General features: G+C 42.8%; 1 protein-coding gene across 1 annotated transcript in view; it reads left to right on the top strand.

Moving 5' to 3' along the window:
* Positions 1 to 25,916, top strand: part of FMO1 (flavin containing dimethylaniline monoxygenase 1) — a 35,235-nt gene that overhangs the window by 4,194 nt on the left and 5,125 nt on the right. Inside the window, exons 2-6 of the mRNA XM_014845176.3 lie at positions 5,116 to 5,253; positions 14,926 to 15,114; positions 17,943 to 18,105; positions 21,279 to 21,421; positions 24,537 to 24,736. Coding sequence (XP_014700662.3) covers positions 5,122 to 5,253; positions 14,926 to 15,114; positions 17,943 to 18,105; positions 21,279 to 21,421; positions 24,537 to 24,736 — 827 coding nt within the window. The 5' untranslated portion in view covers positions 5,116 to 5,121. The remainder of the gene's footprint in view (positions 1 to 5,115; positions 5,254 to 14,925; positions 15,115 to 17,942; positions 18,106 to 21,278; positions 21,422 to 24,536; positions 24,737 to 25,916) is intronic.

The following is a 25,916-nucleotide window of genomic DNA, read 5'->3' as shown; positions in this document are numbered from 1 at the left end:
GCAACATCTATTGGGGGCCCAGCATGTCCCAAGAATTGTGCTAAATGCTTCTTTACATTACCTGATTCTTTCTTACAACTGGGTCTATCTCTAGCTTCATTTTGGAGAGAAGGAAACTGAGACCCAGAAACAAGTTACTTGCCTAACGTCATACTGCTGGTAATTAGCCAACACTGAATTCAAACCCGGGTCTCTGACTTGCAGCTTTCCCACTGGCCCACGAAAAGCCTCAGGGAGATTCACTGCTCCGAGAAGGCTGGCTGCATCTGGTCCACAGTGATTACAATGGTAGCCTGGAGCAAGAATTTCTATTTATTGAACATTTGATAAGAGGCCATTTTGAGGAAGGAATCTCTGACCCAGGACATTAGCTCCCAACAAACACAGTCGTGCGCCACATAATGACATTCTGATCAATGATGGACCACATATCTGACAGTGGCATAAGATTAGTACCATATAGCCTAGGTGCGTAGTAGGCTATACCATCTAGGTTTGTGTAGATACTGCACAGGAGGAAGAAGTTTTCCTCTACCCTTCTAGGTTCTTCTGGCTGGTCTAAGAATTAAATTGACACGAGACAGATTAACAGGAGAAAAACAAACAAGAGTTTAATAACACATGGGAAAAACTCAGGAAAACTGAGTAACTCACCAAAATGGCAGAAGCTCTCACCTTAAATACCATCCTCAGATAAAGACAAAGAAGATGTTGGGGGTGGGGAGAGTCAGGGACTTCGAAGGCAAGGAAGGCAATTCACAGGTAGGTAAAAAGGAGCAAATGTTTGGAAAATAAGTGTTTGGCCACAGAGAAACAGAAGAACACAGAAGGGAGCCCAACAACAGGCTTTTCTAGGTTCCTCCCTGTCTACCACCCAGTTCATGTTATGCTCACTTCCTGAGACAGATTTTTTTAATGGGAATTCTTTTAGGCAGTTAAGGAGGAAGTAACAAGAAAAATGTTCTCAGTCTTTTATTTCTTACAAATAATCAGCCTAAAATAATCCTCATGTTAAAGAGACCCATTTTGGGGTGGCAAATTTTATTCCCCTTCAGTGCACTCTACGATGTTCACACAACAATAAAGTTGCCTAATGATGCCTTTCTCAGAACATATCCCCATCTTTAAGCAATGCATGACTGTATTTGCTCAATTAATTATTTTTTCATTGAAAAGGATATAAGGAGATGAATTAATTTATTTTACCCATCAGGAAATCAAGCCATTGCCAAATACATATGCCACCAGTATAGACCAAGTGTGCTACCAGGAGCTATGAGAAAATAAGAGACAAGCCAAAGAAAATGCCCTACTTTGGGGAAACATACAGCCTTAGGCAGAAAGAAGACTAACAGATATGACCCAGTGAATCAACTCTGCAATGCAGTCTCCTCTTGTGAGGAACACACTACTTCCTCTAGGTATCAAGAGAATGGCAAGCTCACCACAGAGTCAGGTGGTCATAGCGCCTCTGAGGACCATCTCTGGCCCGTCGTCTCACTGCCCCCTGTCTGGAATGCACTTCCTCCGCTCTCCACCCATTGAAATTCTATTCACCTTTCAAAACCTGGAGGAAAGAGTATTCCTCTCTGTTGCTTTCCTACCACCCCGAAGTCAGAATTAGCACCTCTTCCTTCACACTCTTAATGCAATGTATACATAAGACATCTCTCTGTTTTAGCACTTGACACAGAATGTTGTAATTATTTATTTTCGAGTCTGACTTCCCCTCCAGAGTGATAGATACTCTAAAGATGGCATCATGTCTTGTTCACCTTTTGCACGCCCCCCCATACCTCGCCTGGGGCTTAGCAATCAAAGCCCCTCATTGAGTGTTTGATGGCAAAATTAACCAGAGAACGAAATCATAGAATCTGAGTTGATAGGCCCTTCTAGAGCATTTGATTCCACCCTTTGCATGATCTATTAAGCTCCCACTTACAGTATCTCCAAAAAAATCATCATATAGACTCTACCTGAACAAAGCAATGATCAGAGCTTGAAACACTGGGAAGTGCTTATATTGAGCTGAAATTTGCCTCCATACAACATCTTCTGTTCCCCCATTGGCCATAATTCTAAACCTCTGTCTTTTTTTTTTTTGCAAAGTGAGCCCAAGGCAATTCGTTACCCTGCCCAAGCCCTCAGCAGTTAGCTCACAGGGAACCAGGTCCCTGGCTGGGCTACCTTCTGACTGCCATCATATTTGGAGCAGATGCATTTCTTCTTACTGAGCCAGCCCACTGCTTTCAATCAGCAGTGTGAGCCTGAAGCAACAACGTCCTAGGCAAGGCAGTACACAGCACTGGCTCTTGCTATCCCGGGAGCCCGGACACCCTCTCTCCGGGGAAGTCACAGCTCCCCCTGCTGACCGACGCTATAGTTTCAGTGGGGCCTTGCCCGGGAAATTGCCCCGCCCTCTCTCTCAATCCTGCTGTTGGAAATGCCTCCGCGCTCTCCCCTCACGAAAGGAAACTGCTTTGTTTCCTGGTGTCCTCCTGAGGGCATGAGTGTCTTGCTTTAATCTGACCTGCTGTCCTGATGGAGCCAGCACGCTGGTGCACACAGCTGCAAATACCACATTTATATGTGCAATCTCCCCCGCTTTGTTCCTAGAGCCACTTTTCCTATAAGAGTGGATATTCTTCATTGAATGCCTACTATGTCCCACAAAAATTAATAGCGTTATATCCCATTTTACAAATGAGGAAACTGAGGCTCAAAGGGGGTATTTTCCTATGCACCACGCTGATTCGTGATAGAGCAGGGATCTGAAACAGACGTGTCTGGTCCCAACACCCACACTCACTTCACTGCATCACCTGCCTTTCGAAATGTAGGGTCACTTTCCTCCTCTAGGACCCAGGGAGGGGGACGTGATATAAGGTTGTTGGTTCAGTGATGTCCATCAGGCGCTGGAGCATGACTTCCCGGAAGCTCTTCCCCAGCAAATCAGATCCAGTTGCTACTGGGAAGCAACCAGCCCCCCAACACTTTTACCGGACACCTGAAAAAAGTGGGCCTTTCATTTCATTCAAAAAAGATTTATTACACATCCATTACTGTATGTTCCAAGCGCTGCCCTAGACACCGAGGCCACAGCAGAGAAAAACGCAGATGAAGTCTCTCTCATTGAGCTGCTTCCCTCAGGTTCCCAATCCTAAAAAGCAAAAGCTGTATATCGTTTTGTGGAGAGAGCTCATCTGCGAAAGAAGAAAATAGCAACTGTTCAGGAAAACTGCCTTTGGGGCTGCTTCTCACATCTCCTCAGTGACCCATGTGCTTTAAACGCTTACTAACTTGGGAAGATAAAATTGTCACAAACATATTAGGGAGTAACCTCTAAAATCCCACGATCTAGTGTTAAACGTGTCTGTATTGACCAAAATGCTGTAGGAATTAAAAGAACAGAGGATCACAGATGGGAAAGGCAGAAGAGGAAACCAGTGTGGGGCAGTGTTTTTATAGTGAAAAGAGCTTACATTTATTGAGCATTTCGATGTGCCAGGAACAGTTCTAAGCCAATTGACATGTGTCAACTCACTTGATCCTCACAAAACACTGCAAGGAAACTGCTCACTATTTTCTCCATTTTTGTGATGCACAGAGGGGTTAAATAACTTGCGCAAGATCACACAGCAGTAACTGACAGAGCTGAGCTTTAACCCAGGCAATCTAGTCCAGAGCCTGGTTGCTTAACCAAGACACTGAATTGCCCCTCAGCATTCTTACAAGTCTGTGTTGACACGTGGCCTGGGACCACACAATCCTACACCTGGAGCAATGGTGACAGAGCCATGTTCCTGGAGGGGAATCAGTATCTGATGGAGAGAAAAGGGATGATTTTCCATGCCTACGTTTCCACCACACACCCTCCAAGGCAGCACCTCTTTCTTCCGCTGGGGACCATCCCCTGGCAGCAGGTGGCAGGAGGATGGACAGCACAGCTGGGACCCTGTCCCTATGCCAAAAAACTGACACTCACCCAAGGCAGTGTGTCGGCTCCTAGTGCCTCCACCAGCCCACGTGGGGCCTTGTGTCGTGTCACCACACCAATCTGAGCTTCAGTCTCGTATGTTTATTTGAAATCGTGTTTGACAAGGCTATCCTTTCCTGGTGTGCCGCTCTATCTCGTTCTCAGGTTGGTGAAGGGAGGCTGAAGGCAGCAGCCCAGTCCAGAATGTAAAACTCCGTCCACTAAAGGGTCAACTGCAGCCACTCTGCCAGAAGTGACAGTCTTGGCAGCAACTGTGCTAACATTTGACAGCAGCTCAGAGTGAAAGGGTGGCAACATCCCAAGCATGTGGCTAAACTAGTGAACTGAACAGGTCTCTTCTCACATTCGTGACACCTATACAGACTCAAACAGAGCAAATCTCTTAATCTTCCTAATCTTTTTGTTACTGAACCAGGTTCATTTTTGCCCGCCGCCCAGAATGCCAAACACTGAGGTGACGAGATTGCAGCAGAGAGAGGGTCTCATCACAAGGCAGCCACGTGAGAAAGCGAGAGCATGAGCCTCAAATTCACTTCCCCGAAAGTAGGGACTCAGGGATATTTACGGGACAGGCACAAGGTGGTCTGAAATGTGGAGAGAGGTGGTTGGAGGTGAGGAGAGGTGAGGTAATTGATGACCTGCACAAGCGTAGTCAGACTCCATGCCTCTTCACAGGACCCATGTTCACAAAACGGCGGCATTAGCATGATCTGAGGGTGGAGTTTTTAGTCTCTTGACGTCAAAGGTCCCCTATCAGACATCTGTGTGGGCCCAGTTGATGGGCTGGTGGTCTCAACCGGCCTGAAGTGGACAAGGAGTTCTAATTCCTGAAGAACAGCTCACACACCCATTACCATGGTGACCCAGGCTCCAGGCAGATGTTATCTATAGGAGCCTAGTGGGAGTCAGAGAGCACATTGCCTCAGCAGCACAGTTAACAATGGGTGGGTTAATAGCTAAAAGCTATAATCAGTAATTGCAAAAAGGAAAAAAACTTTAGTTCCTAGCTATTCAATCCTCAGTGGCTATTTCACTTTTCCCTGGTTTCGAAAGCAGCCAAGGATGGGGTGGGGCTTTCACCTGTGAATAAAATGCTCTGCTTCGTTTTCTCCACACAGGACAACATGGCCAAGCGAATTGCAATTGTCGGGGCTGGGGTCTGTGGCCTGGCCTCCATCAAGTGCTGTCTGGAGGAAGGACTGGAGCCCACCTGCTTCGAGAGAAGCGACGACCTTGGGGGGCTGTGGAGGTTCACTGTAAGTGAAGTTTCAATAGCTTTGTCATGTGTCTGTTGGGAAAAGGCTTGACCAGTGCAAAAAGAGATTAAATTTCTTCCACAGGGGCTGGCTGCCCTGGGGAGGGGCTAGATACATCTGTTAAACAGGAGGCCGAAAAGGGTCATCGAAGTTGATAAAAGAAAGAAGTAGGGCACAGCCTGGGCTTGGGCAGGAGGTGTGTCATGCGCCTTACAAGCTTTATCCAGAGCCAAGAGGAAGAAAAATGCACACCAAGGGTGGAACAGGATGGAGTGGCTGGGACAGGCCAGTAAAGCCCAGGACAGGGGGAGCAGGCACAGAACTGGGGATCTGAAGCAAGGCCAGAGACGCAGTGTTCAGGGCAAAGGTGTAAATGCGGCACAGGAATTTCAGCCTCTGCCTGCAAGACTGAGCAGCCTGCACTGCAGCTTTGTCCAGACCTGCTCCACCTGAAGTAAAAGGACACAGGCCTCAGCATAGGAGGAGTCCTATACTCGAGGTCCTGCCATCCCAACAGGCCCAATCCATGCTAAGAGCAATCAGAAGTAGATAGTGGGGCTTTGCAGTCCTTTTTTCCCTGAGCAAAAGAGAAGTAATATTCTCAAATTTCAGCAGGGCTCCATCCTGGATTGGAGGGTGGAGAGAGGTGAGGAATGAGGAAAGGCAAGCACACAGCCCACCTTTGGCTGGCCGGGGACCCAGGGGGATCAGAGGAGCCCTGCCTGAGGCTGTTGAACTGGGAAGCAAGGCAGGAAAAGCATTCAGGGACCTCCATGGCTCAGCCGGGGAAGCGTTGGCATCGGATCTCCCCAAAACTCCTATTTTCCCTCCTTGGGGGAGTGAGAACATTTCTCATGAGCTTCAACGTGCTAAGGAAACAGCTGCTAGGAATAGTGAAAAGAAGCAAGGTGTCAGATATTCTGGTCTCAGAGCCCCTACGGGGCTGAGGGAAAGCATTCCCCCACCAGAAGGGTAGGACTTGGAACTAGAATAAAGTTAATTATTTTCTAACTCAGTGAGCAAAGTTCCAGAGAGCCCACGGTTCCTACTTCAGTCACAGTCCTCCCAGCGTAGGCCAGCTTGGCTCACATAAAGAACTGCGCATCTTTGTTTTTTTTTTTTTAATTTAAACGTTATATAGCTTTCAGGTGTACATCATAATATATTCGAAATTCTGTGTAGATTACATCATGTTCACCACCAAAAACTAATTATAGTCCATCCCCTCACATGTGAGCCTAATCACCCCTTTTGCCCTCCCTCCTTGAATGGTAACCACCAATCCATTCTCCATTGCTATGAGTTTGATTGTCGCTGTTTTTTTTTTTTTTAAGATTTTATTTTTTCCTTTTTCTCCCCAAAGCCCCCCGGTACATAGTTGTATATTCTTCACTATGGGTCCTTCTAGTTGTGGCACGTGGGACGCCACCTCAGCGTGGTTTGACGAGCAGCGCCATGTCGGCGCCCAGCATTCGAACCAACGAAACATCGGGCCGCCTGCAGCGGAGCTCGTGAACTTAACCACTCAGCCACGGGGCCAGCCCCTATTGTCGCTGTTTTTATCTTCCACTTATGAGTGAGATCATACAGTATTTGACTTTCTCCCTCTAACTTATTTCACTCAGCATAATACCCTCAAGGTTCATCCGTGTTGTCGCAAATGGCCGGATTTCATCATTTCTTAGAGCTGAGTAGTACTCCATTGTGTATAAATACCACATCTTCTTTATGCATTCGTCCCTTGATGGGCACCTAGGTTGCTTCCAAGTCTTGGCCATTGTGTATAATGCTGAAATGAACATAGGGGTGCAGGTATCTTTATGCCTTTGCATTTTCAAGTTCTTTGGATAAATACCCAGCAGTAGGATAGCTGGATCATATGGTAGATCTATTCTTAATTTTCTGAGGATACTCCATACTGCTTTCCATAGTGGCTGCACCAGTTTGCACTCCCACCAGGAGTGTATGAGAGTTCCCTTCTCTCCACATCCTCTCCAACACTTGTTGTTTCCTGTCTTGTTAATTATAGCCATTCTGACTGGAGTGAGGTGATATCTCATTGTAGTTTTGATTTGCATTTCCCTGATAGCTGATGATGTTGAGCATCTTTTCATATGCCTGTTGGCCATCCGTATATCTTTTTTTGGAGAAATCTCTAAGAACTGCACATCTTGAAAATGTGTCCAACCACCAAATGTGACCATCGAGGCATAGAGACCTCCCCAAGGGGACTAGGGAAAAGAGCACATCTGTTCCCACAACTCAAACTGCGTAGTTTCACTAGGACAGCAGAAACCTGATACCCATGCCCACTGAAGCCATTGCCAGTCAAACATGATATCCTTCCCCTGAGGAACCTCAGAATCCTTCTTAACACAATACTCTAGACAAGTACTATTAATCCATCAGAGTTGGGAGTTAGCTCACAAGATGAAACTGCTCAGGTAGAGAGGTAATTAGCAGAGTTATTTGGTTAAAGTAATCTCAGTCAAAGCAAAAAAAGTGAGTCCAGAGACCTTGGCATACTAGACAAAAATGCACCTTATATAGGTCATGGACATCTAGTTATTAACACAAAAAAGTCATTGATCTAAGAATCAACAGAAATAAGTTCTAGATCCAGCTGTGCCTAACTGGCTGTGTGACTTGGGCAGGTCAGACACCTACACACAAAGCACTGTGGGGGGACACAAAAGTGAACAGGATTCACCGTGTCCTCAGGGAGCTGTGAGGCCGATGGGAAAAGTGCAGGACCTTGCAAGTCAGAAGCAGTGCTGTGGAGTGGAAATGAGGTCAGAATTGCATCCACTTGAGGGAAGCCAAGGAGGGCTTCATGGAAGAGATGGCACGTGATGAACTTTGAAGGATTTCAACAGGCAGAAGAGATTGAGTGGGAGACACTAGAGAGGGAATCAGTACAGAAGAAGTACTGGGCAGGCTTGGAAAATAAAAGTAGCTTATTGCTGTATGTGGTACTTGGAAGAGAAATAATGGGAGGGGAGGGTGGTGGCTGAAGGTTTGGCCAGGGGATTTGTACTCAATTTAGAAAGCAATGGATAATGAGGAGCAGAATTCAGAAGACGTCATTGTTGTTGATGTTATGTTTGTTTTGTTTGCATGATGGGAAGACCCAAATATGTTTATAAGTAAAGAGAAAATATCTGGAGGGTAGGAAACGATTGAATATGTAAGCCCAAATTGGGACAAGATCCTGGCAGAAAAAGGAGGTCGTGGAATTGTAGGCCCAGGCGGAAGCATTCACCTTGGAAAGGCAGAGAGAGACAGCTCCCTCGGAGACTGGAGGGGAGGGAAAAGTGAACGCAGGAGAGGAATTCTGAGGTGGAGGGGAAGAAGATGCAGGAGCATGCACATCAGAGGCCTCAATTCTTTCCAGAAAATATGGCGTCTGTGGAGGGTGAGGAAGGAGTGGGCGTGGTGCACGGGGGTGGAGAATGAAGGAAAATAGAGAAGGCCATGAAAAGATACTGTGAGGCACGCGATAGGCATCAAAAGGAGGAGAAAGAGGGTGACCCAGCAGTAGCCGAGTGAATTGGTGCCCAATTAACGAGTCATCCCAGCCCCACTGCCTCCCATTAAAAAATGAGAACAGGGAACCAGTTTGGGAAATGGGTAAAAGCTGAATTACTCCAGGCCGGGAAGCAGGAAAAACCAGCCCTGCCTCCATTCAGCAGCAGTCTCTTGTACTCCCTTGGGATTCCTCCAAAGCCTGATTGAAAATCCCCAAACTAGGGGACCTTGAAGGGGCCTTCCAGCTCTAGCAGGCTAGGAGCCTCCTGGGTCTTCCTAGAGACATCCTTGTCCCCCTCTTACCCTTACACACACACACACACCCCACAAAAGTTTGGGTAGCCATGTCAGTAACACTGTAGGTTCATCACCTCGATTGTACGGTAATATTGAAGAAGTAAAATGTGAGGAACTTCCTGTCACTCACTAGAACTCTTAGAGAAACTCAGTACAGGAAGGGACGATGACAAATCGCCTTCATGGAGAGCCACACTGACCTCATCTAGAGGTAAAGATACTACCCTGGTAGAAACAAATCCAGCTCCATCCTTTGCATCCCTGAAACATATTCTAGGGCTTAATAACCCTGCCTGGGATGGTCTCCCTCGTTATGGGCATCAGGGTCTTCTTCTCTGCACATGCATCCTTTCATTTATGCAACAAACATTTATCGAGCACCTACTGTGTGCCTTATGGACCACATACTTTTTAGACTCAGTGAGGGCAATGATGAAGTGTAATACTTCACCCCTTAAATCACTGAGGAATTGCTCCTCAGCTGTTTCTTCTCTAGGCTTGATTCTTACAATTTTTCTTTAAAATCCTTATTTCAAAAATTCAGTAATCTTGGTAGGTTTCCTTTTATTCATATATTCAACAAACATTTATTGAATTCCTATTATTTTTGAGGGGGTCCACCTGACAGGCCCCTACCCTTTGGGGGCTTTCTCAAATCTCCTCTGAGCTTGTAGGTCCAAGAACTGGACTGTGTCCACCAGTGAGAGCCTGCCTCTCATTGAGGAGAGGAGGTGACAAAGTGAAACGGGTTCTTGCTGCTCAAAGGAGAGGGAAAGAAGAAGGAAATATTTGTTCCTGGAGAACAAGAGGCGTGAATGCCATGCATCGAGAGGATGTCTCTGTTCAGGAGTGAGTTTGTATCATTTTACTTCTATTTTTAAAATGGGTAAAGAGAAACCTCTGACCTGACAAAGCTCTCTTCCCACCGCCTATAATCCTCTCTGAAGGACACAAAGTTTGAGAAAGTAAATCCCCACGGTAATTGTAGAAGAATAATACAAATACCATTTCTTAAGAGCTTACCAGACACCGTTCAAAATGTGTTATAACTATCATTTCAGTTTATCCTAAGGGATATGAACTATTATCATTCTTATTTATAGCTGAGGAAACTGAGACACCGAGAGGTTAAGAAAATTCCCAAGGTCACCCAGCTAAAAATGTAGAGCTTGACTATGAAGCCAGGCCTGACTCCAGGGTCTATGCTGTCAAGAACTACACTCCATGCATTTTCAAAGTCTGTTTCACAGCTCAAGAATGAGGCCAGGCAAACCCTGGACTGTTCATGGAATCCCACCAAGTCCTCGCAGAGAGTGGTGACTTGCCCACTGCGTTGCCGGACCAAAGTGGACCAGCGAGCCCAAAACCCCTCCATTCCTGCTCTCATTCTTTTCCCTCTCTCCACAGGCCAGCCCTCCTCCCCTCCAGTCATTTTTCCCTTCAAGACAAAAACGTTTCTCCTAAGTGGGCCCATCAATTCTCAGGAGGCGTGTCCTTCCACACTCGGGGTGCCGGGGCCACTGGCAGACTCACGCAGAGACAATGCTAAGAGTGCCTGCAGCCGGGGGTCTGGGAATCGCTGGGCCAGGTTGCTTGTTCACTGAGGCAAACTCGAGACCGTCTTCTCTGTGTGCACGCTAAACACTCCAGACCTGGGGGTTTTCCAGGAGAAACAATTGGTGGGAGGAAAGAGAAAGGAGAGCAAAGAGGTGGCCTGAGATTCCACCCTCAGGGGGAAGTTTCCACTCTCAACTACAGTTTCCCCTCAGCTAACACCTGTGAAAGATTCGGTGTTTCCTGGAAGGTTTTCTTCTTCCTGCCCTTACAATTATCTTCCAAAGTTTGGCAAAACAGAGTAGTTCGTTTGGGTTTTTTTCTATTTTTGTTTGTCCGTTTGTTTTAAGGTCCCATAAAATATGATTCCCTGGTTTATCCAATTCCAGTCAATCCCCACTACTTTCTGGTATTTAAATGTCATATTTAAGTGTCATTACAAAATGCTTTAAAATTTTGGGGGGGCCGGCCTGGTGGCGCAGTGGTTAAGTGCGCACGTTCCGCTTCTCTGCGGCCCGGGGTTCGCCGGTTCGGATCCCGGGTGCGGACATGGCGCCACTTGGCACGCCATGCTGTGGCAGGTGTCCCATGTATAAAGTAGAGGAAGATGGGCATGGATGTTAGCTCAGGGCCAGTCTTCCTCAGCAGAAAGAGGAGGATTGGCAGCGGATGTCAGCTCAGGGCTAATCTTCCTCAGAAATAAATAAATAAAATTTTTTGAACTATTTTTATGGAAGTCTTTACATGTGTTATGCACACCTCTATCTGTCTTAAACAGTACATATTCCAAATTTAACTTTTTACTGTGGTTTACCAGAAATTGACAGTATTAGCAAAGTATTATTGACTATGGGATGCTCTCCGATGCCAGAGAAAAGTGGGGGAGCTTTGGCCTAATTGGCTCCAAAATGTTTGTAACTGATGTTTTCTCCTTAAACAATAATTTCTTCCCTTGCTGTTTGCTCTCGCTTCTCAATATTACAGCTCTTTACAACTGCTCATATTCTCTTCTTTTCTAAAACCCAGGGGAGACTTTGATCACTTTTAATTAAATCAATCCAACACTAAATTAAGTTGTAATACCAGCTTCAAGTTTAAGGATGTTCTAAAACTCTGCCGTCCAATTAGGTAGCCACCAGTCTCAGAGACCATGAAATGGAGTTGATACAACCAAGGAACTAAATTTTTTATTTCATTTAATTTAAATTTATTTTCATTTTAAAACCGATATTCAATTCAGTTACTGAAGAACTTTTAAGTACAGTTGTTAAGAATTTGAGTATGTGAATCCACTATATCCAATGAAAATTGAACATTTGAATTGAGATGTGTAAAATGCACACTGGATTTGGAAGACAGTATGAGAAAAAAGAAGGTAAAACGCTTCATTAATATTTTTAATATTAATTATATGTTGAAATTATAAAATTTGGGATATATTGAGTTAAATAAAATATATTATTAAAATTCATCTCACTTGTTTATTTTTACTTTTTTGTAATGTGGCTACTGGAAAATTTTAAAGTGCACATGTGACCTCCATCCCATTCCTGCTGGGGGGATTGCACTGAAGCCGTGTTACTCAGAGCACGGTCCATGGCCCAGCACGATCTGCACGGGAGCCTGTTAGAAATACAGAAGCTCAGGCTCACCCAGACCTGCTGAATCAGCAGCTACATATTAGTAATATTCCCCAGGAGATTCTTAGCAAAATTGAGAAACACCGATCTAGGGAGCTGTGCTTCTCAAACCGTGGAGAAGAATCAGATTTTTTTTTTTTTATTTCTAATCAAGTATCGACAATTGTATTTGTAAAATATAATAAAAATGTACTCTCAGAAAAATGAAAATGAAACAAAGAAAAATGTCAAAATATAACTTCAAAATTTGCATAGAGTCAAAAAACATAAAAATAAATTTTAATAAATGTCATTAAACAAACACAGAAATAAAAGAAAGCAATTCCAAAAAAGTGGACACACTGTTCTTTGAGAGCGTGTACATAGGCAACTAATATAGAGAAGCAGTATTACACTTGTAACTTTTTGCCAAACAAAATATTATGTGTGTAATAGCAGTTTTTAAAAGTGTAGGTGCACTTTTAATATGCATTATACATATGAAAATTTAAGGTTTTTAATGTGATAATTCAGCTTGCTTCTTGATTGTCAGTTGATCTGATCTGGGTTGGATGGATGGCAATGCTCTTTGCAAGGGGTAATGTGTACATAAACTGTTTCTAAGTTTTGCTTAATAATAGCACACATGGTAGAGAAAGAAGGCTCACAGAAGTATGTGCACTGGGATGGAAGAAGGGATTTTCAAAGCAGTCTCAGCAAGCTCAGGATATTCATTTTTTTAACTGCTATCCAAGATGAAGCAAGTAGTGCTATGATTTTAAAACTTATCTCCAATTCTTTATCAGCAGCCAGTTTTTATGCACTTTTGGATAACATTTGCAAACATATTGTGATATAATCCTACTCACGTGACTAGTACACAGCTCAGATCTCATGCAACTCGTCACGAGTTGGACAAAACTGACACTGACCTCTGTCTCATTCAGCATAAAAGGAGTCCACATGCTTGGATATTGAGCAATGTCAAATTATGGCTATAAAAGTTCCTAGACGTTTGCTCTCAATTTCTGACTTATCTTGTCATGGACTAGTAACAGACAGTTCACGTTGGTACTACCCTGCAGATGGCCTCTGGGAACAGCACTGCTTTAGATCTTTCTGCAGAATGAAAGACCAGGATTTCAATAGTCCTCTTTCTCAGATGCCTTTTAGACTCCAGTTTGCATGATTTGTTCTGGATAAATGAGACTGTCAGTCGTGGGGCCACATATCAGCAAGATCTAGTGAACTCATCAGTTGACGAGATCAGTGACATTAATTCAAACCACAAAGCTATGTTTATAATTGTATTCTCTGTGATCACTAGATGTTTCATGCAGATATAGATTCCTATCCTTTGAGGGAATAAAGTAAGCCCTCTCCACATGTGAGGTTTGTGTTCACGTTTCCACTTTTTCATACAAATAAAATAATTTTTTTTCACAGGGAAAAAAATGAACTATACATATTCAAGAGGGTAAATAGTACTAAAATACTAAGGACCTGGGGCCAGCCCCTTGGTGCAGTGGTTAAGTTCGCACATTCCGCTTCTCAGCGGCCTGGGGTTCGCCGGTTCGGATCCCAGGTGTGGACATGGCACTGCTTGGCAAGCCATGCTGTGGTAGGCGTTCCGCATATAAAGTAGAGGAAGATGGCCACACATGTTAGCTCAGGGCCAGTCTTCCTCAGCAAAAAGAGGAAGATTGGCAGCAGTTGTTAGCTCAGGGCTGATCTTCCTCAAAAAAGAAAAAAATACCAAGGACCTTCCCATTAAAATCAGAACAATCTTCCATAACACATCTAAAAAACAGAGGAAATGTATGTTAAAGACCTTACTAAAACTGCTTATTAGTCAACCTGTGGTAGTTGTTTGAGATGTTGATACTTGCTAGTCATTCAAGTTAACACTGAGGGTGAAAAATTGGTTAGTGTTGCACCATGCACACAGTTGTCCAACCTAGAAACCTTTGACCTGCTCCCTCTCCCAACTCCTAGATCCAAACGATTTCACAATCCTATCCGTCGTACCTTACTGCTGCCTCACGGATCCCACCTCTCTCCGTTTCCGCTGCCATTGCCTCCCGCAGGCCCTCATTAGCAATCAAGTGGATTTGTGTTTCACACTCTGAAGGAGCCTCCTTCCTTCCTTTCCAGATGCCTCTAATTCATCTTTTGTAGAACCAACATTATCTTTCCAAAATTTAACATGAATCACTTCCATGTTAAAACATTCAGAAGACTGCCATAACCTTCCCATAAAATCCAGATTCCTTGACTGTAGATACAAAATCCTTCACGATCCGAAACCCCTTCCCCATAATCCTTTCAACGACACCCTGTGAAACTAAAGTATCCAGCAATTGTCCATCATCCAGATGCTGCTTCCTGGCTCTGGGCTATTTCCACTTCTCCTGTACTTTCCAGTGATACTGTGTGAATCTGAACAGGTGAGTTCATCCCAGGTTTATTTGTTAGAACATAATGAATAAAATTATAATTCTGATCACGAAATTCATAGTATCCAGTGCTCACCATTTCTATAACAAGTCTCATTAGAAAGGGTCACCTTAATCTTGGTCAGTGTTGGAAATGTCTAAATGTAACATCTATTTCATACGTGTGTATGCACATGCGCAAACACACACGTGCTCTTGTGCCTGCACTGTTTATACAGGAACATGTTGAAGAAGGCAGAGCCAGCCTCTACAAGTCTGTGATTTCCAACAGCTCCAAGGAGATGTCTTGTTACTCAGACTTTCCATTCCCAGAAGACTGTCCAAGTTATGTGCCAAATTCTCGATTTCTGGAATATCTCAAGATGTATGCAAACCGGTTCAACCTTCTGAAATGCATTCAATTCAAGGTAAGACCCGGAACGTCAGATAGCAGTCAAGAAGTATTTCCCACCTATTTTCTATAATCTCTCTATAGCCAAGCCCTGGAGTCTTTAGATGAGATAAGGAACGGGCAGGACGACCGATGACGTCTGGCTGGTTTCCTTTTCCCCTTGTGCTTACATCCTCTGGAGGTGGAGGTGGATACTTTGAGTAAGGATTCACATGTGTAAATTTTTAGTTTGCCGTCCTTAAATCCAAGTGTCCAAAGAGACTTAAAAATAGCAAACCACATTTTCAGCTTGGGCGAAATGCCTGCTCGTGGCGACACTGATAACTCCTACCAGCCCCTGAGTACTTGCTTCCTGAGCAGCCCTTTATAGGAATGGACCTGTGCAATGGCCCACACACAAGACAACCTCACTACCTGAAGGAAATCTTTTCTAGATATCCTTGGGAATAGAAAACTCTTGGAATATTGTTCCTCTGGTAGAACCTACCCACCTCCCTCCCCATTTCAGAGGACAGAGATGAAAGGAAGGCAGAAGGACATGGGCAAATGAATAGATCCTTTCTTTTTTCCTGTTCTCCCTACTTCTCGAAGAAACACTTGGAAATCCATGGGTCTCCCTTCTCCCATCTACCTCCCTGCCAGATATGGGGGTGGTAAGGGATTCATAGGGAATTACACAGAGAAAGCAATGTGAATGGAAAGCTTGACTAAATAGCAAACAAGATTCAAATTCACAACCTGAAAAGTACTCCTGATCAAAACAAAATCACTATCTCGAAGAGATATCTGCACCTCCGTGTTCATTGCAGCATTATTTACAATAGCCAAGACACGGAAACAACCTAACAGTCCATTGATGGAGGAACTGATAAAGAAAATGTGTTCTATATGGATATATAACGGAATATTATTCAGCCATTAAAAATGAAGGAAATCCTGCCATTTGCAACAACATGGATGGATCCTGAGGACATTATGCTAAGTGAAATAAGTCAGACAGAGAAAGAAAAATACTGTATGATCTCACATGTGAAATCTAAAAAAGTCAAACTCATATAACAGAGAAACAATTGGAGATTGCCAGAGGTTGGGGGAGGGGGGGAATGGATGAAGGTGGTCAAAAGGTACAACCTTCCTGTTTTAAGATGAGTAAGTTCTTGGGATGTGATGGACAGCATGGTGACCATAGTTGACAATACTGTATCGTATATTTGAAAACCGCTAAGAGAATAGATCTTAAAAGTTTTCATCTCAAGAAAAAAATTCTGACTATGTGAAGTGATGGATGTTAGCTAAACTTACTCTAACAATTGTTTTGCCATATAAACATATCTCAAATCATTGTTGTACAACTTAAACTTGTACAATGTTAGATGTCAATTATATCTCAAAAAAACTGGAGAAAAATTAAAGTACTCCAGTTTCCCAAAGAGTATTTTATCCCACTTCCTTATTTTACAAGGGACACAGTAAAACTAAAACACTACCATAGTGAATGGATATAATACCCATAAGTATTTTTTAATGCATCAGAGTTCCTGAATCTGAAGCATTTTCTTTACTACATGCTGCCTCAGCTTGCTTTAAAATAACTGAAAAAGAAAAACAAAAAAGCTAGATGTTCACAAAAGTTTTAAGAAAGTACACATAGGGCCAGCCCGGTTGCATAGTGGTTAGGCTCATGCGCTTCACTTTGGCAGCCCACAGTTTGCTGGTTTGGATCCTGGTTGCGGACCTACACACGCCTCCTCATGCTGCATGTGGCGTCCCACATACAAAACGGAGGAAGACTGGCACAGGTGTTAGCTCAGGAACAATCTTCCTCAAGTAAAAAAGACGAAGATTGGCAACAGATGTTAGCTCAGGGCCAATCTTCCTTGCCAAAAAAAATTTTTTTTTAAAACAAAATGTACACACAAGCAGCTATCTGTGAGAGGTTTTGTTCTTCTTTCTTCCCTATAAATTCCAAATTTGCAATAATGAACTTTCATTATTTTTAATATAAAAGTAAACTTTATTTTGAAAGATTTTTAATTAACTGAAAATTTACATTGACAGAGTTGCTAATACAAATGTAGAAATCCAACAAGCACTTCAAATGTTATAAACCAAACAGTGAACCTGTCAGGAAGGACGTGAGAAGCCTGTCTTCTTTGAAAACTGAAAAAGAAGAAAAGGCAACAAAGTCTCTTGGTCAGTGGAGCATTTATGCTTTCAAATTTGACTTGTAAATTTATTTTATATATTTTCTGAATCAGAACCTAGTACCCATGGACATATATGTACTCAATGGGGACAAAAATTAGACTATTGGAAATTTGGACTACTCCCAAAAAATTCAGGCCATGAAGTTAGCACTTTTCAAGAGTTGTCTAGATCTGGGAAAAACTTCAGCAACGTTTTCTATAAGACTTTTCATAAGCTAAGATACTTGGGACCAAATTTGTATTTTCAATTATACATTATCCATGTCTCTACCAAAGGAACTGTTGTAAAAGAGACAGCTCTATGGGAAATATACATAATAGAAAGAATAATGAATACAACAGAAGACTGAGGTTATCATCTTGACTCTACCACTTACTATGAGAATTTGAGCAAATCACTTCAAATCTTCAGACCTCCCCACCTCTCTTAAATACCCCTCTACAACTCTAAGCTTAGAATACTTCCATCAAGGAAATTATGATTAATCTGATAGCCCAGTTAGATATATAGGGTTACGTTTATCAATTATGTTTAGTCTGGGCTCTAGAACACTTGAAATGTCAATTAGCACATCAGTCAGCAAGCCCTTACTGGAAACTTGACAACTATTAATCATGTCTATGATTCTTTTTTCAGACTAAAGTCTGCAGTGTAACAAAACGCCCAGATTTTGCCGTCACTGGCCAATGGGAGGTAGTCACTCTGCGTGAAGGAAAGCGAGAGTCCGCCATCTTTGATGGTGTGATGGTCTGCATTGGTTTTCTCACTAACCCATTTTTGCCACTAGACTCCTTCCCAGGTAAGGCATTTTCTGCAGCTGACCTTAGTTTGTCTCATGGGAGCCGTCGTGATACTGGACTGGTCTGGGAATGAATTCCTATGATTCCTCCGTTAAATAGTTAAAGTGATGAGGTATAAGGGATTTTTTTCTAACCAGCATTTCCTGGCCATTTTTTGGCTTTCATGTGTTCCAAACAACCTATGAGTACGGAAGAGTAGAATGAATAACAAATAAGCAGTTTTATACTTCTCCAGCTTTCAGTGTCCCTCCCTAAGTGCCTGGTAGCAGTTGCACGTCTTCTAAGATGCGGGATGCTTATGCAAGTTGCTAACCTCAGCAGAGCACATAGCTAGAGCAGAGTTTAGAGGCCCACAAAGGTCACTTGGCGAATAAAGGAAAAACTCATCTGGTTTTTGTTTGTTTGTTTTATAGAAGTTTAGTTGGATCAGAGGTTTACGGCATTGAGTCCATAAACCTCTGGGAGGGAGATGAGTCCTGGGAGGCAAGTTAAGACATCTTTGGGTCTCAGTTTCTTTATCTGGCTTTTGCAGCCATGATCCATGTTAATCTATGCCAAATTTCTATTGGATTACAACTCAGAAGGAATAGAAAATACAATGGTTTGCTTTATTTCATCTGCCGTAAAGATTCAAAAAGTTAAAACTTTAGGAAACTTTTTTCTGAATCATCTAAATATGACCTGGAGTGATCTCAGGCCTCATCTTATAATAAACTCACGTACTTCCAATGGCCCTTGGTCTGTGCCCAGAGGTTAGTCAAGTCAGGTCAAGTTAGGATAAAGCATATCCTGAAAACTGCCATAGAAGAGAGTTCTTGAATTGGAAAGCACCAAGTTCATTCTTCTTCCCAACGCAGAAAACTCTTCTCCAGCATCCCTGAGAGACTCAACAGCCTCTGCTTGAACACATTCAACAATGAACTCTCACCACCCCACAAGACAACCCAATCCTTTGTCAGTTCTTGCCTGCAGAGAAAATCCCTGAGCAACAAGCTACTCCAAACTCCCAGGAAAGAGTGCCTGGCACAGGATCTCTCCAAGAATCCAGAAAGTTCCATGGCATAGGGAGTACATTGCATTTATTCAGCACCTACAGTCTATTGCACGAGGTGCTAAGAATATAGAGGTAGATAAGATACGTAGCCTTTATAGAAGGTATAAATAGTGTTTCATAGGAGTCCAGTGGAGGAATCACAATCTATATATGACCCGGGGTATTATCAACTCATTCTACAACACTCATGTCCTCCAGGGATTCTGGATCGGCCCCCTAGGGGTCACTCAGGTCAAGTCAGATTAAGATAAAGTATACCTTGAAAGCGACTGAGCCAAGGTATTCAGTTTGAACAGGATGAGCTGGGGATCCAGAAGGTATAGAGTCTAGGATACACAATTAACAAGCTGTATAATCTTGGGCCTTCCACTTAACCTTTCTAAGCCTCTGTTTTTTTTGTCCACAAATTGAGGGGCTTGGACCACCCACTTATGCAACAGCATACAGCACAAATCACAAATCCAGCGAGCAGAGCTCTGCAGAACGTGTAGTCCTTCTCAATATTCGTCTTACCAGCCACCACCAATTGGCCATTTGAAATCCCCGGCTACATGATTGCTAAGAAGCCTTTGAGCTCTAAAATTTTGTGTCTGTAGACTTAAAATGGAATCCTCCAAATCTCACCATCTCCCTCTCTGCCTCGCAGCAGACTTGCCTAATCTGTACACACTCCCTGGGGTAGTTGTTAACTATTAGAAAAATTCAAATTCTTTCAAGACATTCAAAAGCATGTCATGAGCTCCGGAGGCAATTCCAAAGAAAATGTTCCAAACAGTCTTAGTAAAAATAATAGGTATCACAGAATAAATGCATAAATTCCCAAGATGACTATTTTTATTCTTTCAGATGTATACACTCTGGTGTGTTTCCTAACACAACCACATTCACCTAGTAAACTTTCTTTCTCTGTACTCCTGTAGTATAAGAGGAGAAATTATTAGTCTGATAGGAGACCCAGCCACAGAGTCTCCTTTTTGCCCATTTATGATCCAAAAGAGCCCAACCCAGAGAGAATCTAAAATAATCTAACATCCAGGGATAATTCCATGATTCTCTTTAAGCTCGTCTAGTTCTCACTTCTCTGCCCTTCTCTGATCTATATTGTGTCCGTGTGCTGAGTTAATATTTGAACTTAGTTATCATTGTTAAATTCTAAAAGCTCTGGATTGTGGTTGGGTTTTAAGTGGGATTCATGTCATAGTTCAAATGATTCAAGATGAACTCAAGAGTTACCAGGTGTTGATAAGGCTACTTGTCACAGGCGTCCATGTTTAACCCCTGAGAATCTAGATAGCTCATCACTTTTTCTGGAAAACAACAGGTTCTTTGTGTAGTCCATATTACTTTTGCTTGTGTTGTGAAACCTTGAGAGTATTCTCCAAAACACTCCATTCTCGTTTGATGTTTCAACGAGCTTTGGCATCAACTGCCTGCGATATCCTGTCTGGTTAGAACAGCAGATCTAATCCGAAGTGGAACTAACATAGTCCCCCTTTCTCTGAGGCAGCTCTGGCCAACTCAGCAATGGCAGCCTCAGTTACCATCGGTTCCCAATGTAAACTATCAGTGAACTTGCCACACATACATGGATCTTTTGGAATAGGAATCACATTTTATTTACTTTATTTCCCCAATATCATCTAGCACAGGGCAGGTGTCCAAAAACGTTTGCTGAATTGAGTGGAGGCACTGACTCCTAATTCCCTTTAACTTCTCTGCTCTTGCTTCTTGCTTGTGAAAAGCTCTACATAAATCGAATATTAGTAAATAGACATTACAGTCCCATTGATTGCTATCAACTTTTGAATGGTGATGACTCCTTACACTTTCGCTCAGTAAGTATGCCATGATATTTCAACTTAGTAGTTAATCATCTAGTAAATAAAATTAAAGGCCTATGTAGTGAGATGGAGTAAGTACGTCCATTAAATAAATAATCACTCACTAATTTCTGTATCATGTAAAGTCATGTATTCACAGTTCAGATTTTCTTAAAATCAAGTATGCTATTAAAAACAACCTAAATAGCCTGTCAATCATTCAGTTATTAACTGAACAATACTTATGTTTTATTCACTGATCCTGTAATTTCTCTACTTGACTTATTTTTTTCTATAGGTATAAATACCTTTAAAGGCCAGTACTTTCATAGCCGACAGTATAAACATCCAGATATATTTAAGGACAAGAAGGTTCTTGTGATTGGAATGGGAAATTCCGGCACTGACATTGCTGTGGAGGCCAGCCACGTGGCAGAGAAGGTACCATTCTTGACATTGCTTAGTGAAGAGCTTTATCTTCAGACGCATGCCTCAAGCAAACAGTGTACGACACCATGATAAATGAGGAAAGGTTTGAAAATGCCTAAAACACACACATGTACAGGAAGCAGATTTTTTAAAGTACTTTTTTCTTAAATGTTCATAAATTTTACTGCAAATTCTGTCATCTTTCATCCAAAACCACTTCTCTTCCTATTTTTGTCATTTTCCTACTCATCCAACAAGAGTTACAAGAGATGTCTGTTTCTTACCCAGTCCCATAGGTCAGAAAGTCCTGGCAGTTTTTCCCTGCTAAGATCTCCCATTTGCTCCCTTCTTTCCTTATTAATTGCCACCGCCATCATCAGATCCGTACTACCCCGCACTAAGATCATTGAATTGTCCTCCTGATAATAACTGTAGAAATAGTTGCTATTTATTGGGGCTCACTCTGTGCTAAGTGCTTCACTATATGCTTGACTGCATCACGCAGTCATCAAACAAGACACTGAAGTAGGTACTGTTAGTATTCTTGACTACAGATGAAGAAACTGGGGCTCAGAGAGGTTAAGCAACCCACCTAAAGTTGTACCTCTAGCAGGTGGTAGAGCCAGTCTTCAAACCCAACCTCTTTGCTTCAAAGCCCCTGCTCCTAACTCTACCCTGCAGCCCTGCCCTGCACCCCCAGTCCACGCACCCACGTGCAATAATCCATCCAGATGGCCAACCACCAACAAACACACCCTCCGAAAAGCCTGCTCTCATTATGACACTCTCATGTTAAAAAGCTTCTAATAACTCCCCTTACCTAGAAAAAATAAGAAACTGCAGATGCATTGGCCCCGCATTATAGTGTTCTCCATATTCAGGTCCACATCTGCCATTTTAACGTTATCCCCCACTGTTTTCCCACAGAATCATCAACTGCAGCCCACAGGTCTTCTCAGCCCTTGCAATTCCCATGCCTCTATCTTTCCCTTGGCCTGCACCACACCCCTCCCTCTGCACTGCTCTTTTCTCTTTACAATGTACATTTCCATTCCAGCTATCTCACCCCAACACAAAGTGATCCCTCCCTAGTAAGAATTTATGTATTAATTGTTGTTTACACTCCTCAGTTGGCACTTTTTAATTCTTAGCATTGCTAATTACTTTTTATCGTATACATTTTCTTTCTAACTATGCTATAAACTCATTGAGAGCCATTCAGCCAAGAGACATATATTGACTGTTGGCTTCCGATACGCGGAATGCTGTGCCAGGCACTGGGGATACGCTGCAGAACAGAACGACAAAAACAAGATTCCCACTATCAGGGAGCAGAGAGTCATGGGGAAAATAGATGCCAAGTCAATAAGTATAAATACCTAGATCAATAATGGCAAGAATGAAAATAGCTACTAATAAAAAGGATTGAGGGGCCAGCCCCATGGCCGAGTGATTAAGTTCACGTGCTCAGCTTTGGTGGCCCAGGGTTTCGCCGGTTGGAATCCTGGGCGCGGACATGGCACCACTCATCAGGCTATGCTGAGGCAGCGTCCCACATACCACAACTAGAAGGACCCACAACTAAAATATACATACAACTATGTACTGGGGGGCTTTGGAGAGAAAAAGGAAAAATAAAATCTTTTAAAAAAAAAGTAAGAAAAAGGGTTGGGAGTGTATACCTTTGATAGTCCCTTCTGGGACTTTAGAAAAAGGACTCAATGATCAATTGATTGATTGATTGATTGACTGATTGACTTGGAGAGACTTAGCAGTTTGGTGGAGCTATCCTGAAGGAAAAGAAAGGAGGTCCTGAAACAAAATGATCACAGTCCCATCTACCGAGATGACCATATGTGGGTAGCATATTATTATTTCTATTTCTCTAATCATTTAGAAATTTCTTCAGTTGGAGAATATACTTTGGTATCCATCTTGTCATTTCTATATCAACAAAGAAACTCCTCTTGAGGAGAACATAATTCATTTCTACCAAAATATCCTATCCAGTTGCACATCCTGACACAGAGGCAGGTTCAGTGCAAATATGAGCAGGGGGGCAGCCCCGCAGCCGAGTGGTTAAGTTCAGGCGCTCCACTTCAGCGGCCCAGGTTTCACCAGTTGGGGTCCTGGGCACAGACCTACACACCGCTCATCAGGCCATGCTGTGGCAGCGTCCCACATAGAAGAACTAGAATGACCTACAACTAGGAATATACAACTGTGTACTGGGGCTTTGGGGAGAAAACAAAAATGAAAATTGGCAACAGATGTTAGCTCAGGGCCAATCTTCCTCACCAAAAATAAAAGCACACTTTAAATAAATAAATAAATAGCCTACTCGTCCATTTAAAAAAATACATGAATAATGTCAGAATCATTGATATGCTCCTAGTTCTTGCCCCCACATATCCCATGTAGAATATACTGCTCCATTTTAAAGCCTAACAAAAACACTGACACTGTGGCCGTGGTCACCATGCCCCAGTTTGTTGGAGAAAAAACTATCTGTTAAATCAATCGTTTTGTATGCAAAGTAACAGATTGGTTGACTAAATCTTTCAATTTTAAACAGTTGTATAGACCACTCCTTATTGCATAGATACCAAAACGATTATTAGCTTAGTGACCTCAGTCAGCTGGTAAACTCAAACAGCCGATCAGGGAAAAAAAAAATATTTCACCAAAATAAATTGTACTGTCAGTTCAAACAATGGATTCTTTTGAAATCCTTCCTAGACAACTTTTAATTGCTGCCATACCCTGTTATTACTGCCCACAATTAACGTACAAAGTTGTTCATTCGCCTATTTATTGTCTTCTTACATGAGACTTTAAGCTCCCCGTGTCTTGCCACCACAGCTCATTGACCACAGTGTCTAGCACTGAGGCTGATAAGTACTCTGTGACAAGTCCTAAGGCATTTTTACACTCTAGATACTCAATCCATTATCTGAAAAGAATGACTTTAAAGTAGGAGTTAGAGGAACCAAAACTATCTTGTCAGGGACATATTTTGAGAGTGGCAGACTTTTTGGTGCCGTTCAATTCATGATCTTTTCAAACGTCCGACCAGGCCAGCCCCGTTCACTGTGTGAAACTGACTGACCTCTTTGATTGCTTCCAGGTGTTCCTCAGCACCACTGGAGGGTCATGGGTGGTCAGCCGAGTCTGGGACGCAGGGTACCCATCCGACATGGTGATGCAGACTCGATTTGAGAACATGTTCATAAATTGTCTCCCAACTCCAATTGTAAATTGGTTGATGGCAAAAAGGATGAACAGATGGTTCAATCATACAAATTATGGCTTGGTTCCAAAAGACAGGTAAATACAGTGTATCTGCCGAGGGCTATCAGGAAGAAGGCACCTCAATCCTTCCAGTGGCATATCCAAACCAGGCAATTACCCAAAAACATGATTGAGCATGAAGGAAAACTTCATACCAATTTACTTGATCATAATACTAACTGTTTTGGAGTTCTCAGTAAGTGAAATTGTGTATTTCGTCTTGTCAACAACCCTTTAAAGTGAGTATTACTGTAATCTCCCTTTTATTGTGGGTAAACTGAGGCTTAACGAAGTTCAGTCACTTGCCCAAACTCATTTAGTAATAGTGAGCTCTGTGACCTTGGCAAGTTACTTAAGCCTCAGCTGCAGCAATCAAAGGAGAACGATCTGTCTAATATTCTTTTGACAAAAGCAACACGCTTGCCTTGTTTCACTGTGTGGGAAAAGTTGACTGCCCTTGTGGCCCTTCACCATCTCTAATAGCAGTGCCTTCTTGCCCGTGTCAAGATGACCTTTGTTTTCAGTCTTTCCTTTCAGTTATAACCTACAATTTATCCTGTTAACAAGAATCAATAGTTTTGCCTCCTCGTTCATTGTTTCTACAATGATATTCCATTATCAGGGTGCACAGCCTGGAGATCCTGTCTGATCTTCCTCCAGATTTCACTCTGGACCAGCACGGATCAGGTGGCACCCAAGCCACCACTGACGGCATGCAGCTTCCTGCTACAGGCACTTCTTTCCTCTTGCTCTCTTCATCCTTCTCTCGTGTACCTTCCTCTCACCCTGATCTGCCCTTCCCTCTTTTGTCTCCATGTTTTCCTTCCTTATTTCTTGCTTACTCTCTTCCATCTCCTACCTGCAAGCCTCTCAGAGGTTTTGACCCTTTCCACTAGAGCTTTCTCTACCATAAGTTTTATCTAGCCTGGATGTTAGCTCGTGGAACTATAAAGAATTTGACTTAATCCCATATACCCTAGAAAACGTGAAAGGAGCCTGAGGAATGATAATCCCTTCTCTCTTGGATTTATTTAATCCTTTATCAGTTCCAAAGTTCTTGCATATATACTATTTCATATGCTCTTCATCCTCCCCAGTGAACTAAGGATGGCAAGTATTAGTACCCTTATTTTACAGATGAATAAAAGCAAGCCTGCAGGGACCAGACGACTTTCCCAAGCTCTGTTAAGTTTAGACTTTGGACAAGAAGCCACCC

The sequence above is a fragment of the Equus asinus genome, chromosome 25, assembly GCF_041296235.1.
Source record: "Equus asinus isolate D_3611 breed Donkey chromosome 25, EquAss-T2T_v2, whole genome shotgun sequence".
Classification (NCBI taxonomy): Eukaryota; Metazoa; Chordata; class Mammalia; order Perissodactyla; family Equidae; genus Equus; species Equus asinus.
Note: the sequence above shows the minus strand (reverse complement) of the source record. Positions and strands in the feature narration are given on the sequence as shown.